Raw genomic sequence first — 17474 nt, forward strand, 5'->3', positions numbered from 1 at the left:
TTCATTTGTAGTACTGTGGTCTAATGGGTGCTAATGCAAATGTTTAAGACAAGGCATATTGGGTAATTGCTTCCATCACAATTCAAGCCCAAGTAGATTTCTTTTCATTTCACTAATAACCTTTACTTTGATAGAAAATGTAAAGGATGCGTGTGTACTATGCAGTCTTATTAGAAGAAAATGTCAAATGATCCTGGCGTGCAGATTTCTTATTGGCCAGGGTCTTGGCATTTTATCTGGAGGCAGACGCAGCGCAAAATGTAATTAAAAAACTATTAGTGGCTTGCAAAGACAATCACAAGCAAATTGCAAAAGTAATTATTACATCCGTGACGCACTCAGGACCAATTAAGTAGAACGGGAGAATGTTTGTCTCCAAATATGCATCATTTCGACAAGTAGAATATTTAGACTGAAACTAGTACCATTGATGGCGATGGACGTTAAAATCGTGACCGGACGTTTGGTCGCCGGTCTTTTGGTCGTCGGTCAAATGTACTTAGATATTAAACAGTACTGAGATATTAAACAGTACTGAGATATTAAACACTACTTGGATATTAAACAGTACTTGGATATTAAACAGTACTCGGATATTAAACACTACTTCGATATTAAACACTACTACTTGGATATTAAACACTACTACTTGGATATTAAACACTAGTACTTGGATATTAAACACTAGTACTTGGATATTAAACACTAGTACTTGGATATTAAACACTAGTACTTGGATATTAAACACTAGTACTTGGATATTAAACACTACTACTTGGATATTAAACACTACTACTTGGATATTAAACACTACTACTTGGATATTAAACACTACTTAGACATTAAACAGTACTTATATATTAAACAGGACTTAGATATTAAACAGTACTTAGATATTAAACTCTCTCTTTCTTAGATATTAAAGTCTCTCTGATGAATATAATTTTGAGAGCTGGTTTCAACAGTAAACTCTCTGTCACCATTTGACCGGTGACCAAAAGGGACCAAAAGACCGACGACCAAACGTCCAAGCACCACGTCAAATCCATTTGAACAATCTCAATGGATTGGACGTTTACCATAAGCTTTTTCTTGAAGAATGTGTACGCACCAGCGAGCAGGAAGGTGATGAGGCACGTCTCTTTGGGCATGTAGAGCTTCAGACGGGAGCCGCTAAAGACATACTCCACAACTGCCTCCGAACGTCCGGCCCGCTGCAGGAATGGCAGGAACTGCTTGGCTTTCTGTGTGTCCTGTGTGACAAGAGTTTCCATTAAAAAAATATTAGTTTCCAATGGTGTCCGCAAGTCGAACTGCTGAATTCACCGTGACAAACTAAGAAATATCAACCTTGTCTGTTTGGCAGTAAGCGCAAAATAACTTCCGCAAGGTTTTATCAAAAGCAACTGAAATAGACAAGACGATATCGGTAACAATGGGGGGTTTGCAGGCTTTTCTTTTCACTTCCCTTAGACATCTTTAAATCTTATTCAGGCCTTATGAAGTTGACTTCTTGGTGACACGTCTGGAAGCGAGCTCATGCAATCAGAAGTTATTCCCAATTCGGCATCTATCTCCGTCTCCAACATTTTCTTTTAGGAGGGAGGCGAGGGGAAATGGGTTTAAGCCCAGGGCCAAAACTCGTGTCTTTATGCAGGGGATTGGCGAGTGGGGCTGAAAATCATAAATGCTCCAAAATAATTGAATAATTTGTTACTGCAGGGAATAAGCATGTAGGCACAACAGACGAGTGAGTCATGGCCCGGTGGACTCGTGTTTTTTTTTCTTCTGTGTATATGCATTGCGCTGCAGAGGAGCCGAGGGAGTGGGTGCAAAGACTTGGAGTTCAGAAATATACAGTTCAAACAAGGAAGCCAAAAAAAAACGCTGAGTTTTATGTTGAGTGACAGCTAATATTTGCTAAAAAAAACTGTACAAAGAAGCAAATACCTTCAGTTACGCATTGCCTAATATTAATTTAGCTTATTCACTACCATTGATGCGATATAAACCGTATTTTCACGACTAAAAGGCGCACTTAAGTCTTACATTTTCTACAAAATAGACAGTGCGACTTATATATGGAAAAAATGTCATTCATTGAGGGTGCGCCTTATAATGCGGTGCGCCTTATAGTCGTGAAAATACGGTAGGCAAATTTTAGAGCTCAAAATAACCCAAAGTTTTTCTTTCCCCTATCATTATACACACAAAAAAGTACACATGCTCCCTATACATTGGCTTAAGAGATTGTATATGTGTGTAGCGGGAGGCGTCCTCAAATAGAGCAGGCATGATTTGTGCACGGCGATTGTGGAAGACTCATTGGAGGATAGCGGCAGAGTGCATAAAGCACTTGACTCACGTCGAACCTCCTAAAGGTTGCGTAATAATCTCCCTTCTCATGCGCCATCCCCGCCCACGCCATCGTGCTGGCGCGAACGGGAGAAACTCGCACCATTCCACAACCCACTCTTGTGGGCTTCAATTCGAGTGGGGAGCTGGAATTCATGTCCTTAAGCTTCCACTGACCACATAAGTTGTCCCATCCATTTTTAAACCCTGTCCATTTTGCCATCATTTGAAATGAAGGTGGTCCTTCAGAGAAATAAATATTAATGTTTTCCATCAAAAGTTGATATAATACTAAGAAATAATTATTATTATGCATGGAACTTTTTTTAACCATTACATCTAGCTATATATCTACCGTATTTTCACGACTATAAGGCGCACCCTCAATGAATGACATTTTTCCCATATATAAGGCGCACTGTAGTATAAGGCGCACTGTAGTATAAGGCGCACTGTATTATAAGGCGCACCGCATTATAAGGAGCACCCTCAATGAATGACATTTTTTCCATATATAAGGCGCACTGCATTATAAGGCGTACTGTCTATTTTGGAGAAAATTTAAGACTTTTAAGTGCGCCTTATAGTCGTGAAAATATGGTATTTTTTTCTTAAATTTAGTGTTTGCTCCATCTTATATTTACATAAGTAACTATAATAGTATAAATTAGAATTTGCTGCAAAGGTGGTTGCATTTTGACATGCAATTTAAAAAGGGTGAATTTGGCAGATTAAATGAATGAGTAGAATTTAAATCAATATATTTCTGTCTCAATAAAATTTGCTTTCATTTTGTTAAACTGACAAACAATAAACATCTTTTACTATATCGCCCTCAGGAAGAACTGTACAAATATATACAGTAATACTTCAACATACCAGCGCCCCAACATCCAATTTGAGGTAAGAGTAAAATTTTGAGCAAATATTAATCTTGAGATACGAGACAAATTTTTATTTAAATCTGCGAATTTGAAAGCTTAGATGGGATTATTTTTTTGTCGCGTTTAAGGTAAAAAAAAATAATTCAAAGTTAATTTACAAAGCATAATTGACTCATCTGTCGCTATTAATGACTATAAACATCGAATTCATTTTGACCGGGAAGTGGTAGAAATGAACGATGTCCCTTTTTTGTAGTACTAAGTGACAAAAACTCATGTTAAAGAACTAGAATTAATCAGGCTTGCCCTCTACCAACGCTACCCAATGATCAGCGAACAGCTGCAGTAGTTTATTCGGAGTTAATAACAATCTTGCAGCGTCTAGGGATGACACGTTAACTGTAAAGTTGTCAGGGAGACCTACCCCAGAGATATCTGCTACTCTGTGAATGGGAACCTCCTTCTTACTGTGCAGCCCTTTCCCATTTTTGATGGCCCTGTAATCAAAGCGGCAACAAAAAAATCATTCAAAACGTTCAAACCAGAGTCATTTTTGAAAAGTTCTATACTTCCTTAAACCGCCGATTTAGCACAATTGCTCCAGTTTCAAAATGGCAATCTCACGGTGGACTGTTAATGGCTAGTGAACTAAACAGTGAAAGCTACCAGTCAAGTACAGTGTTCCCTCGCTACTTGGCGGTTCAGCTACCGCGGACTCAGAGCTTCGCGGATTTTTTGGGGAAAAAAAATACAAATATTACATTGAAACAACATATTTTACAGTTTTTTTTGTTATAACATGAATTTCACTCTCTCTACCCGTATTCTATATGGTGTACTGTATACAGGGGGTAAAAAAATAAAATAAAATAAATGTACAAAAAAAAAAATTAAAAAAAATTGAATTAAATTCAAATTAAGCATTTTTAAAGGGGAATCCCTACTTCAAGGAAACTCACTTATCGCGGGTGGTCCCGGTCCCCATTAACCGCGATAAACGAGGGAACACTGTATTCATTTTATACCTACAGTATTATGCATATAGCAGAAATTCAATCACATGGAAAGTTCCTTGAAGCTACGAAAAATACAAGCAAGCCTAAAGACAGACACCTCTCATCATTTCTAATGTGCCCCCCCCCCCCTCCCCAACCCATCCATCCCCGAAGAAGGGAGAGATTAAGGAAGCAGATGAGTGGGGGGAAAAAGGGGCCAAATAAGGAGAGAAAGAAACGCAAGAAGCGATAAGAGAGTAAAAAGGGAAGCAGCAATAGAGACCAGACTGTAAAAGGAAGCTGCATCTGCTCTACCTACAGCCAGATCCAAATCTATGGCACAGTAATAAGGCTTGCAATAAATCTTCCTAGTGCACCTACATATAATTATATTCATAGCAGCTGTATAAAAGGCAGCCCGCGTTTGGGGAACACGAGTTTGTGTATGTATGTGTGGGAAATATAGGTTCCCGAGGAAATAATGAAAAATGATAGGTTGTGACGTGCCGCTAAAATAAAAAAATAAAACTGAAAAATTCTGTTAGAAGGGAAAAAAATAAAGCCTCAAGGTTAAAGTCAAGTCTATTCATCGTTGGAAGGATGGAGATGTGGCTTGTGTTGACATATTTTTTAACGGGTCGGATTTGAGGTGTTACTCACCGTGCCTCTGCAGCCAGCAGCTCGTCATAGTGTGACGAACGCTGGTCGTCGTCCTGTCTGTATCTGATGACCGTGGCTAGGCCTTTGCTGACCAGAGCCTCTGCGATGTTACTGTGGGTGAAAAAGCATGGGTGAGGTTTTCACCGAGTATACTAGACATGTCCCAGATACGATTATGTGATCGGAAAACAGAGGATCGGAATAGGGTAGCTCATCTCATTTTGTGCGTGACCGGACATTTGGTCGCCCGGGACGTTTGGTCGCCCAGACATTTGGTCGCCCGTTGGTCGTCCGGACATTTGGTCGCCCGTTGGTCGTCCGGGGGACCAAACGTCCAGGCCAACCCTAACTAAATGTATACAAGTATGTATGAATCGTGAGTAGGGGTTTACTTACATGCCACCACTAGTGACTGTTGCACAGGTTCGCTCTGAGAAGGCTGGCGTGCTTTCACCGGCACCGGTGGCTGCTCTGATGTAGTCCACTGTCACATTGACCTAAAGAAACAAAACAGAATCTTAGTTCATTATTCTATTGAAAGAAATTTTAAGGGAATTGAGCAAAGCACAAGATCTTCTTTCAAATGGTATTGAATTAGTACAAAAAATAATTTTGGGGCAAATAAAAGAGTGCAAATGGACCAAATTGGAAGGTATTATTGGAACACTTAATTTGGAAAGAATAAAATGCACGGTTAAAAAATAGATAAAATAAAGATTACAACATTTTGACACCAATAAATGTCCAAAGCTCATTTGTTGCCAGTAAGAACCCAGTTCATATAAACTGGGCGTCCAATAGTAACAAACTAATTAAATTCTTAACAGAAAGATAAAAACATCCACAATTTTGAACATCCATTATAACCAACAGCACTGAAAGAGTTAAATAATCATAATTTCTGTAAGTACACGCATGTGTTGGGGGCGAGGGGAGGAGTACTTGTATGGTTCTCAAGGTCACTCTAGTCAGTGTGCATCATGTCAGCCATGAACACAAACCTCCCAAAAGGACGACTGCAGATGTGTGTAGGCACACACACACACACACACACACAAACACACTGAAGAAACCGCATGACTCGCTAATCTCTACACAAGTCCCTGTGGACTAATTCAAAGGAACCTGGAGGTACACTTTTGTCTCATAATTCAAGAGGGGCGCTTTCGTTTCGTGCTACAAGTTTGACGCCCGCGGCATGGAAGGGGGTGCCATACACCATTGCCATTTTTGGAAAGTCCAAAGGGTCAACAATGTGGCACTTACCTTTCAGCTATTTCACATTAATTGAACCATTACAGACCACTCATTTCAGAAAAAAACTAAAAATACTAAATAAACTACAAATGTTATCTTAATAGAGGCAATGTTAAGACTTGAAGCATTTCACAAAAATGAATGGTTCTCAATTGCACCTTCATCTTTTCTGCATATTCGCACTTGCAGTGTGACCCGTAATATACGTACATGCCGACGGGGGCACAAACAGGAGGCACTTTGGAGCCTGCAGGATTATCTGAATGTGCTCAAGCCCGATAAGTGGCTTAATGCAATATTCTCCATCGGAGGTTTTTCTTTTTTGCTGCTTCTGCTGCTGCCGAGGCTGAGACCTAAGCATACACAACTTACACTACTTATGATGCTAGCCAAATGGAGGAGCTTTTTTGGGATTATGTCATCATGCAAACGCAGCTGTTTCAGAGAAGCTAGGGATACGTCAACTCTGCATCTTTCCAACAAAAAAAGAGAAGAAAAAATAAATGCTACTTAGGCCACCACCCTTAGAAGATCTGCTTAGTTTTTTAATGAATCCAAAACAACAAGGGGGCCACTTTGGTGATTGAAATCTATAATTTTTTTATGTTTTTTTTTCTCTCACTCCACAGTAAAATCGTGAGTAGACGTTTGGTCGCTGGTCTTTTGGTGACAGAGAGTTTACTGTTGATACCAGCTCTCAAAATTATATTCATGAGAGAGAGTTTAATAGCCAAGTACTGTTTAATATCCAAGTACTGTTTAATATCCAAGTACTGTTTAATAGCCAAGTACTGTTTAATAGCCAAGTACTGTTTAATAGCCAAGTACTGTTTAATAGCCAAGTACTGTTTAATAGCCAAGTACTGTTTAATAGCCAAGTACTGTTTAATATCCAAGTACTGTTTAATATCCAAGTACTGTTTAATATCTAAGTACTGTTTAATATCCAAGTACTGTTTAACATCCAAGTACCAGTGTTCTCGTTACCTCTGCGTCCTGCGTCTGATACGCACAGCTTTTCTTCCAGACGCACAATTTCAAGTAATGTGCTTTTTTCGGACGCAAAGAAATTTTTATCAAAAAAAAAACCAAAACACATATATCCGATAGCAAACCAATTTATTCCACATAATCTTTGCGAAATAATTCTCGCGAGACTAGCAGACACTAGCAGACGAAGGAGAGAAAGCGATAGCAAGAGTTTCGTAATAGTGTAAGAAAGATAAAAAATGTTTCAGAAAAAGCAAAACAGTCTGGATAGTTATTTCGCAGTTAAAAAATACAACTAGTAAGAAAAGAACTGCAGAAGATTCGATCGATGATCATGAAGCAAAACGGGGGAAGCAAGGAAAAATACGCACATTTCAAAAGACTTTTGGCTGCAAAGAGAGGAGGATCTACGAGCTGAAAGACTAGTACAATGATAAATAAACCCTAACCCTAAACCATATAATAAATAAATTAAATCTGAATGTTTATATATCGTTGCTTATGTTTTATTTGCATCCGTAGTATGTTGGGACTCGTGACAAGTTTCCTGGGACGCACAGTTTTCAGACAAGCGAATCCCTGGGACTCGCAGTGTGCCAATTGTAAAATTATCACTGAAGTACTGTTTAATTTCCAAGTACTGTTTAATATCTAAGTACTTTTTAATATCCAAGTAGTGTTTAATATCTAAGTACTGTTAAATATCTAAGTACTGTTTAATATCTAACTATCTACTGTTTTCAACAGTCTTTGACACCAAAAGACCGGCGACCAAACGTCCGAGCACCCAGTGAAAATACTGGGAAAATTGGAAAATTGAATATTCAACCACAAGATGGAAATGATCAGGATTTTCTTATGGCCAAGAAGAATTGCAACTTTAACAATGAGCGCTTTATGCAGCGGACGTTTTAACGCGCCGTTCCCTATTACTTTAATGCTGAGTAATGTCCTGGACAGTGTAGAGGAGCTTGTTTTCTCAATACTGCTCTCTAAGCCGGAATCTGGCATGCAACCCATTGCGGAAATGTGCCAAGTCAACCTTGTGACTGGACAAGATGTTGTACTCAATGTAGATTTTGCGCCTGAGAAGGTGACTCCTGATGTACATGTATTGGTCAAAGCTAATTATCTTTGTCTATAAAAATAGATTCAATGCAGAGCTACTCTCTCCATTTACTCGAATGATACAAAGTGCTTGAGAAGCGGTCTAACAGCAAGTGGGTCGACTAAATTCCCCAAAACGCAAAGCGGTGTGTTCTTGCAACTCCCAAATAGGTCAAGGTAGCGCAGATGAACATGAAAGCCCCCCGGGGGGTTAAGTCACTACGCCGGGAAAAATAAACATGCTCTCAAAAGCAGGCGAGTGACGGTTTAATCCAAACTAACTAATTCTTTCCCCGTTGCCAAGGCCACTGAGGAGAGAGGCTGCATCCTATAAAAAGCTTCCACTTTATTTGCAACTCTACATAAAAGTGTGTTGATTGGGGTACTCATTTTGCAGGGTTTTGTAGCCCGAAAGCACTCCCATCAACAAAGCACATTGCTTTAATTACACAACAGTGCCTATTGTAATGCTGTTATTCTGCCTGCTCGTTTATAAAGTAATGCCACTTTGGTTTATCATCAGTAGAAGTATGTACAATACTTCACTGGTAGCCAATGAGTTAATAGAAATAAGTATTGTGCTGGCCATTGACTGACAACAATTACATTGACTAAAAGACTTAACTTTTGAAAGAAAAATGATAAGGCGACAGATAGAAGCTATTCATTAGTCTGAGATCTTTGAAACAAAAAATAGGGTCTCAAAAGTGACATTTTTATGTTCTTTCTCTCTGTTATTTTCTTAAAAATGTAGGTAGGAAGTCCACTCAATGGCTCACATTTACCTATAAAGTGGTACCTCAGCTCGAGATACGAGGAAAATGTAACAAATAATTATCTTTAAGTACGAGAAAAATTTCGAGATGCGAGAAAGCCAGGTGGCCAAGACATAAAAGGCCATTTAGCATTGTAGCGCACTTTTTTACCGCATCTCTTTGGTGTATAACAGATATCTACGAGCACTGTTCAGAGTATTGCATTTTTTTTCAGTTTTTTTCCATCATTTACGAGTATTATATTACTTCTCGATTGCTGCTCACAAGAACATCAGGGGCACTGGCAGTTTGTGTAAATTTACATTAAACATATGTTTGAATATGTCTGTATATATTAATCCAAGTTAATTTAAATGTGTTTGTTCTGTTACAAATACGTCGCCGTGTAAAGTCAACAACGGCGTTGTACTGGTGAGTAAAAGATGGCAGCAGCCTACATGGTCAACAGCAAGAGCAGATCGATCAATAGACACAAGTGGGCAACACTGTTTGTTTAAAAGGTTGCGCAAAGAACCAAAAGGAGAGTCAAGGGGGATTCATTCCACTGCAGAGTACAAATTTGATAAAATGACTTCTAGACTTGTGGAAAAGTATTTAGTATTCGAAGCTAAGAACTGGAAGAGGCCAATAAAAGGGTGCAGTGCATTCAAAATTCACCTTTTTGCCGATGAGCTTCTTTCGAAGGAATTCTCTGGCTTCGAACATGTAGGGGATGTCGTAGAGAGGACGGAATCGCTTGTCTTTGTCCTTGTTCTTTTCCTGAATGGATGAGATGAAAATAGGTCTCCGGTGAATAATACAGAAGAATAATTAAATGAGATGCATGTATACTCAACACTGGATAAAGCAGGGGTAGGCAAACTATTCCAACAAGGGTTGTAGTGGGTACAGGTTTTCATTTCGACTCATTAAGAGGACACATTTTCATCAATATGGTGTTTTGCATGTGGATTGCAGTCAGGTGATTGGAGTTTTCTGCATAAATCTCATTGGTTAAAGTGTCTTTGGTGGATGGTTTGCAGTGAAAAACTGCACCCAAAGTGGCACTTGAGAACTGGTTTTCCCAACCCTGGCATAAGCAACACACAATATTCCACAAAACAGTCACCCACGCTATGACAGACGCTGTAAATAGAAGCCATTTGCATTTTTTAAAAGAGGCAGAGGTTTGGTGTGTGTGGAAAAAAATGCATGCTTGTTGACTGCTGCTTATTTTGGTGAAGGAGGAGTGGGCAACAATACTAAATATAAGAAATGACAAGAAGTACAGTTGGAAGAATAAAAGAGGAGTTTACAGTTAGAGTATGAACGCAGGGTGGACAACTTCTACTATGCTGTAGTTTACAGAGTCAAGCAACTTCGAAATGAACAAGTCCGTGAACGATTATTTTGTTTTTTGTTTATGTTAAAAGATAAAAATGGAAAAGAGGAAATATTCAGTTTTACATCATTAGATATCTGAAAATGCTTATTCGATTCAAAATAGAATGAATACATATACACACACATATATACACATATATATACACATATATATACACATATATACACATATATACAGACAAATATATATATACACAGACATATACACAGACACATATACACATATATATATAGACATATATATACACATATATATATACACATATATATACACATATATACACATATACACATATATACACACATGTACATATATACATATATATACACACATGTATATACACACATATACACACATACACACATATATATACTTTTTTTTTTCATTTTTGTTTTGCACAGCAACAAGCTCGTAAATAAAGGAGATGGACAACCATACACACTCACCCATACTGAGGGGCAACTTAGTGTCCAATCAGCTAATGTGCATGTTTTGGGAATGTAGGAGAGAACGGGAGTACCCCTGAGGAAACCCACATTTGAACCCAGGACCCCAGAGGTCTGAGGCCAACGTGCTAACCACTTAATCCACCGTTCTACCCCCAATCTTCAACAGCAAAGTAAAAATAGGGCGAATGGGGAGAAAAAAAGCAATAGAAAGTATTCATTTTTGGACAAATAAGCTCTTTTGCGGTGGAAAAGAGGCCGTGTGAAGGCTGTAAATGTCAGCAGTCTAAGCCAATTAGGCACAGGGAAGAAGAAGAGGGAGCGATGGCAGGGGATTACTAAAGGTAGCACTTCTCCATCTGATAGAAGGTTAATGGCGGGCGACGCAAGATGGTGGGAGAAGGCGACTGTGGCGCATGAAATGAAAATGAGACGAGGGGAGAACGCATGAAAAGCCTCTCTATTCAAGTAGCTTGCTTATTATTAGTGTAATAATTACAGTAATGTCAAGGTCAGGACGCCATTAAAATTAATTACATGAGGCTAGACAAGCAGGTTAGTTCCAAAATGCAGAGTATGACATTTAGCTTGAATATATAATATATGTTCATGAATTTTTAAGTGCTTCATTAAAAAAAGCTGAATTGAGCCAAGTGATGAATAAAACCAATTTATTCGATTAAATTCAATTTATTCACTCTTTTAATAACAGAACACTACCAAAACAGTACTCCAGAGTTTACTGTTGAAACCAGCTCTCAAAATTATATTCATGAGTTTAATAACTAATAGAGAGTTTAATATCTAGGTACTGCTTATTATCTAAGTACTGTTTATTATCCAAGTACTGTTTATTATCCAAGTACTGTTTATTATCCAAGTACTGTTTATTATCCAAGTAGTGTTTAATATCCAAGTAGTGTTTAATATCCAAGTACTGTTTAATATCCAAGTACTGTTTAATATCCAAGTACTGTTTAATATCCAAGTACTGTTTAATATCCAAGTACTGTTTAATATCCAAGTACTGTTTAATATCCAAGTAGTTTTTAATATCCAAGTAGTTTTTAATATCCAAATACTGTTTAATATCCAAATACTTTTTAATATCCAAGTACTGTTTAATATCCAAGAACTGTTTAATATCTAAGTACTGTTTAATATCCAAATAGTTTTTAATATCCAAGTACTTTTTAATATCCAATTACTTTTTAATATCCAAATACTTTTTAATATCCAAGTACTTTTTAATATCCAAGTATTGTTGAAACCAGCTCTCAAAATTATATTCATGAGAGTTTAATATCTAAATATCTACTGTTTTCAACAGTACTTAGATATTAAACAGTACTAAGATATTAAACTCTAATGAATTTAATTTTTATAGCTGGTTTTAACAGTACTTAGATATTAAACACTCTCTCTTAGATATTAAACTCTCATGAATATAATTTTGAGAGCTGGTTTCAACAGTAAACTCTCCGTCACCATTTGACCTGCATCCAAAAGGGACCAAAAGACCGGCGACCAAACGTCCTCCTCCTGACCTTCTCTGTCCTTCTCCATCGCAACTCAACCACACAAATGTTGCTTCTGTAAACCCTTCCTTGGCATAAAGCTGTACTACTCTAAAATACCACACACATATCCCACAAGCCACAATCCTCGTTGCCTCCGACATCGAGCAGAGACGAGAGATAAAAGTGACAATGGTGGTGTAGGGAAATGACTGTGATGAGGCTAAGTCTGAGCACATCAGCCATGCACTGTGCTAATGCCGCCCGCAGAAGTAGAAGGGAAGCGAGGTGGGTGGTTGGGGGGGCTTTTTGCATGAGGGACAGGGGCGACAGTTTCTCAAAGCGTGACCCAGTAACAGCAGTTTGCGCTAGCTGTCCTGCGGGGGAAGCTCTTGTTCTATTTGGGGTAAATTCCCTTCGTCCCAAATTAGCCACTACTGCTCAGGAATGGTCTGTGACTTCCGCAGAGAGGCGTGACGCCGACTTAATGTTACAGCTGTGAATGTCTTGAAGCTTTCGGATCGTCAGAGTTAAGCCTTTAAATTTATATAGATATACCAATAGTGTACTTTCGGTGCTCCGGAAGATCGATAATAGTCATGTGGATCCTTTCATCGCCCCCTGCTGAGATTTGAAATGAGTTACTAATAGATGTCCAATCTACAGTGGTACTTTGACATACGAGTGGCCTGTCATACGAGAAATTTGAGATAAGAGTAAATTTTCGGGGAAATATTTATCGAGAGATACGAGAGAAATTTTCATCTACGAGCAGATAGCGGACAAGAGACCATTGTCCAATCTACAGTGGTACCTTGACATACGAGTGGCTCGTCATATGAGAAATTTGAGATAAGAGTAAAATTTTGGGGAAATATTTAGAGAGATATGAGAGGAATTTTCATCTACGAGCAGATAGCGGACAAGAGACCGTTGATAGGTTGAAATCTGAAACTCAGCTGTAAGGTTAGATTAAAGTTATTTTTTTAAGTGTGTCTCTTATGTTGCACGGTTTGGACAAATGTAGCAAGAGAATCTTAACAATAACATACATACACATAAATCATGGTTTATAAAGGATTATAGAAGAGAGATATTGGGTTTTAAAATGTATGGATGGACTCATTGGTTGTAGAACTATAATGTAGGCTGAATTTAAGCTTGTGTATGTAGGCCATATTCATTCAGTGTCATCTCTATGAAACACAAAAATGGGTAAAATAGGAAAGAGACACTCGGTCTAATGTACCATTGGGATTTTTTTTGTTTTCAGTTATAAAAAAAATAATATTGGGAGCTTTGAAAAATCCAAAAAGCTTTAAATCCGCTGGCAGTCTGGAAGTCAGGCTCATTTTTGTGAGTGTGTTTTCATTGTTTTCACCCATTATATATCTTATATTTTGTACAAAAGTCGATTAAATTCTGTGACTTCTGAGTAGAGCTGGGCGACATTACAAAAATTGTTATTATGATTTTAAAAAATGATCAATCTATGGATAATTTTCACGATAACTTTTTTTTTGTTTCAAATTTGAAACTTCAAACAAGCAAATAAAGTACTTTCCCAATTCAAAGAAAGTAACCGTGTTATCTTACTTCTTTAAAGAGAATATGAAACGTGTATTTTCTGTTGTTTAATAAAGATAAGACAATTTTGATCTTTTAGTGGGTAGGCTCCATATTGTCCTGCATCTCATAATCACAAATTTTGGCCATTTTATGTAATTTGGCTTCCATGGTTCGTGTTAGTCTTTATTACTAACATACTAAAAACACTTTCTTATCTTCTCCTGACTGTTGGTCTGGAACTAGCAGCCATGTTGCAACAGTGCCCCAGTTCTCTGTCTAATTGCATTTCAAAATTATCAATTTTTTATTGACATGCACAAAAATTATTTCACGATAAATATCTATTGTTTTATCGCCCAATTCTACCTCAGCTCTTACTTTAAGCAAGCTTGTATTGTGTGTACTTTAACGGGGTTGGCAGCAAAGCCAAATGCTATGTTAGCCATGCACTGATGAAGTGTGACAGCCCCTCCGACCTTGTCTCTTGCTTCCTTTTAAAGCACCCCTCACTCTCCACAACCACTACCCACTTCTACTCCCTTCTGCACCTGTGATTACAATTATTATGAGACTATCAAAGGAATATCAATCCCCTTTCTTTTGAATCTTACTGCAATGGCACAATCGGAAGACCGATGTTTTTTTGTAGTCCTTTTGCTTGTAGCAGCAAAGTAAATAGCGACATCAGTGCCACAAAAGTGACTCAATGCTTACTCCTGCCTACTCGCCCACATGCAGCGTTTTGCGAGCTTCTAAGTAGGGTTAAGGATGTACACCCGTCATTGTTCAGAGCGGCTACTTGAAACCCTTTCCAAATATGACATTTTTCCCAAAATACACAGCAGTGAGAATCTTCTTGGGGGAAAGCAACGATAAAGAAAACAAATCATGCCACTAAATTGATTTTACCAGTGCTTTAGTTCTATTTTTTTGCCCCAAAAGTACTTTGTTTTCAGAGCGCACACCCACAGCCTGACATGACATGTCTTAACCCCTTAATTTGGGAAGAAAATAAATTGTAAGAGGAGGAGGAACTTCTTTGCCAATGCCTGTTTTAGTTTAAGCCGACAATGCAATGCACCTTTCTATGTGTCTTGGTTAGAAAAGGACAATTGAAAACAGAATCACTCTTATATGAGCTATCAATTACAAATTCAATCCAAGACATCTCGTCAATTTGTTTTTCGACATCTGAAGGGTAGCGAAACGATGTCTCTGCACTGCTGTCATGGCGACCACAAGCCTAGCCAGCTGGATGGCAAGCAGGCGGTGCTGGTTTACAAAGCTCGCAGATTGTGCGATGCCATTATTTTAAAAAAAAAAAGTATAATATATAAAATGTAGACATCTTTTTAAAGTGGAGAAGGAATCCAATTACTTATTTTAAAAGACCCCTCATTAGTTAAACTGTCGACAATCGATCGGTTGAAACAAAGACCAGGACCCATTGTGGGTCTTTGCAGAATCGGTTTGAGAGCCCTGCTCTAAAAGAACACTTGGTGAATAATCTGTTGTTTTATCTCATGAACATAATATTCGTGCATGACCGGACGTTTGGTCGCCGGTCAAATGTACTTAGATATTAAACAGTACTTAGATATTAAACAGTACTTAGATATTAAACTCTCTCTCTTCGATATTAAACTCTCTCTCTTAGATATTAAACTCTCTCTCTTAGATATTAAACTCTCTCTCTTAGATATTAAACTCTCTCTCTCTTAGATATTAAACTCTCTCTCTTAGATATTAAACTCTCTCTCTTAGATATTAAACTCTCTCTCTTAGACAATTTTGAGAGCTGGTTTCAACAGAAAACTCTGGCGACCAAAAGACCTGGCGACCAAACGTCCAACCGCCAAACGTCCAACCACCTATACAGTGTCACATTTAGATGTTCCACTGTGAAGCATATCATTAAGGTTTTGCTAGATCTGAGTTATCAGATGCAATGTGGTGGGTGACTCATAGACAAGGGCTTTCTTTCATTTGCAGACAAGGACTAAACCAATAACTAATAAACCCACACTATTGCTACAATTGGCAGGAGACATTTGAAAATTTTCTAGCTGCCCTTTTTTTATTGACATATTTAATATTTCTGTTTTTTTTATTCCTCTCCCCCGAGCTAGAATACGACGAGAGAAGGTTGCCATGCGAGGTAACCAAGCAATGTGCGTGTATAAAGCGCGCGTGGCGTTTTAATCTTCAGCTTCGCCTCGCTCTCTGCAATGCTGCAAACACTGGGTGTGTGCCAGCAGCGTCTTGGGGGGTGCCGGCGAGTGGTCACGGCACGTTCCCACGGTCATTTTGACAAGGTTGTGTTAAGAGGCACACGCACCCAAGAAATGAGCTATCTGCTATTTGTAATGCATACCAGAAATGTTCATGTTCATTCACCAATATGTATTTTGTGTGTGCTCGTACCTCGCCCTCGATCCTGGGGGGTCGGATGCTGGACAAGTGGATGGTTTTGTATTCGCCTGCGTTGCCCTTGAGCACCATAGCGTCAGCATTGAGAACCTGCATCACCTGGAAAAAGAACATCATGTGAAAGACTGTTAAAATAATGTGCGGGAAGTCTTTTAGTTTGATGATTTAACCTATATTTTTTAAAGAATATCAATATTTAGCTTCAGAGACTAACCCAGGGGTGGGCAAACTTTTGGGCCTGGGGGCCATATTGACTTTAAAAATTTAACAGATGGGCCGGGTCAGCACAAGATATGATACAGATAAAAAAGTGCATCCGTTAACAGTACATATGAAACAAACAGAAAAAAGGACTCAAGTATTACCATACTCATCACTCATCATTGAAGTAAAAAGTATAAAGTACAAAGTAAAGTAAAAGGGAATGTATTAAGAAATATTAAAATGTCATTTAAAAAAAGATGGAGGGGCTGTAAAACAAATGAGTGGGCAGAGCTATTATTAACATTATTTGGACAACGTCGGTGGGCCGGATGTGGCCCGCGGGCCGTAGTTTGCCCATATCTGTGCTAACTCCACATCATGGTGCGTAACACTATAATTGACTCAATTAAAAGACAGGCTACATTGGTCAAAAATATTATTATTTTCCTAGCGGACAGTGCATTAACATAACGTGAGGCGCGGTTATTTGGGCGCCTGGCGACCTAACGTGAGTCACACGTCTGCTGGGGTAAAATTATGCAAATCTCCACAGATGAAGTCATCATTAAAAGTCACGAATACCAATGGGAGGGGCATCAAGAAAAATCAATGCCCTAAATAAGGGGACAAAGATGTAGGATGGTGCCATGTCATTTGATATGATAAAAATGGGGGGGGACTCTGTGTGATTCATGGCCTGGGTCTGTTAGCTTACCAGAAGTGGCACTCTACTGCCACCAACAGTACATGCAAGATATCTACAGTGACAAGGAACTATCACAGCCAGCGAGTTTATAAACTTGCGTGGAGGACACTTTCATCTCTCCCTCATCCCTCCATTTGTGTCTCCCTCCCTCTTTCCCTACCACCAGAGCCCCGGGAAATAACCTCCAAAGCTAA

The 17474-nt window shown here is 38.6% G+C and overlaps 1 protein-coding gene across 1 annotated transcript in view; it reads right to left on the reverse strand.

Annotated features, from left to right (window-relative positions):
• The window catches only part of snd1 (staphylococcal nuclease and tudor domain containing 1), a 72914-nt gene that overhangs the window by 50374 nt on the left and 5066 nt on the right, over positions 1–17474 (reverse strand). The window contains exons 10-15 of the mRNA XM_077710125.1: positions 16365–16469; positions 9682–9783; positions 5291–5391; positions 4895–5005; positions 3664–3736; positions 1112–1253 (exon numbers count right to left, since the gene is read on the reverse strand). Of these exons, the coding sequence (XP_077566251.1) occupies positions 1112–1253; positions 3664–3736; positions 4895–5005; positions 5291–5391; positions 9682–9783; positions 16365–16469 (634 nt within the window). The remainder of the gene's footprint in view (positions 1–1111; positions 1254–3663; positions 3737–4894; positions 5006–5290; positions 5392–9681; positions 9784–16364; positions 16470–17474) is intronic.

Source organism: Stigmatopora nigra, chromosome 23, assembly GCF_051989575.1.
Source record: "Stigmatopora nigra isolate UIUO_SnigA chromosome 23, RoL_Snig_1.1, whole genome shotgun sequence".
Taxonomy (NCBI): domain Eukaryota; kingdom Metazoa; phylum Chordata; class Actinopteri; order Syngnathiformes; family Syngnathidae; genus Stigmatopora; species Stigmatopora nigra.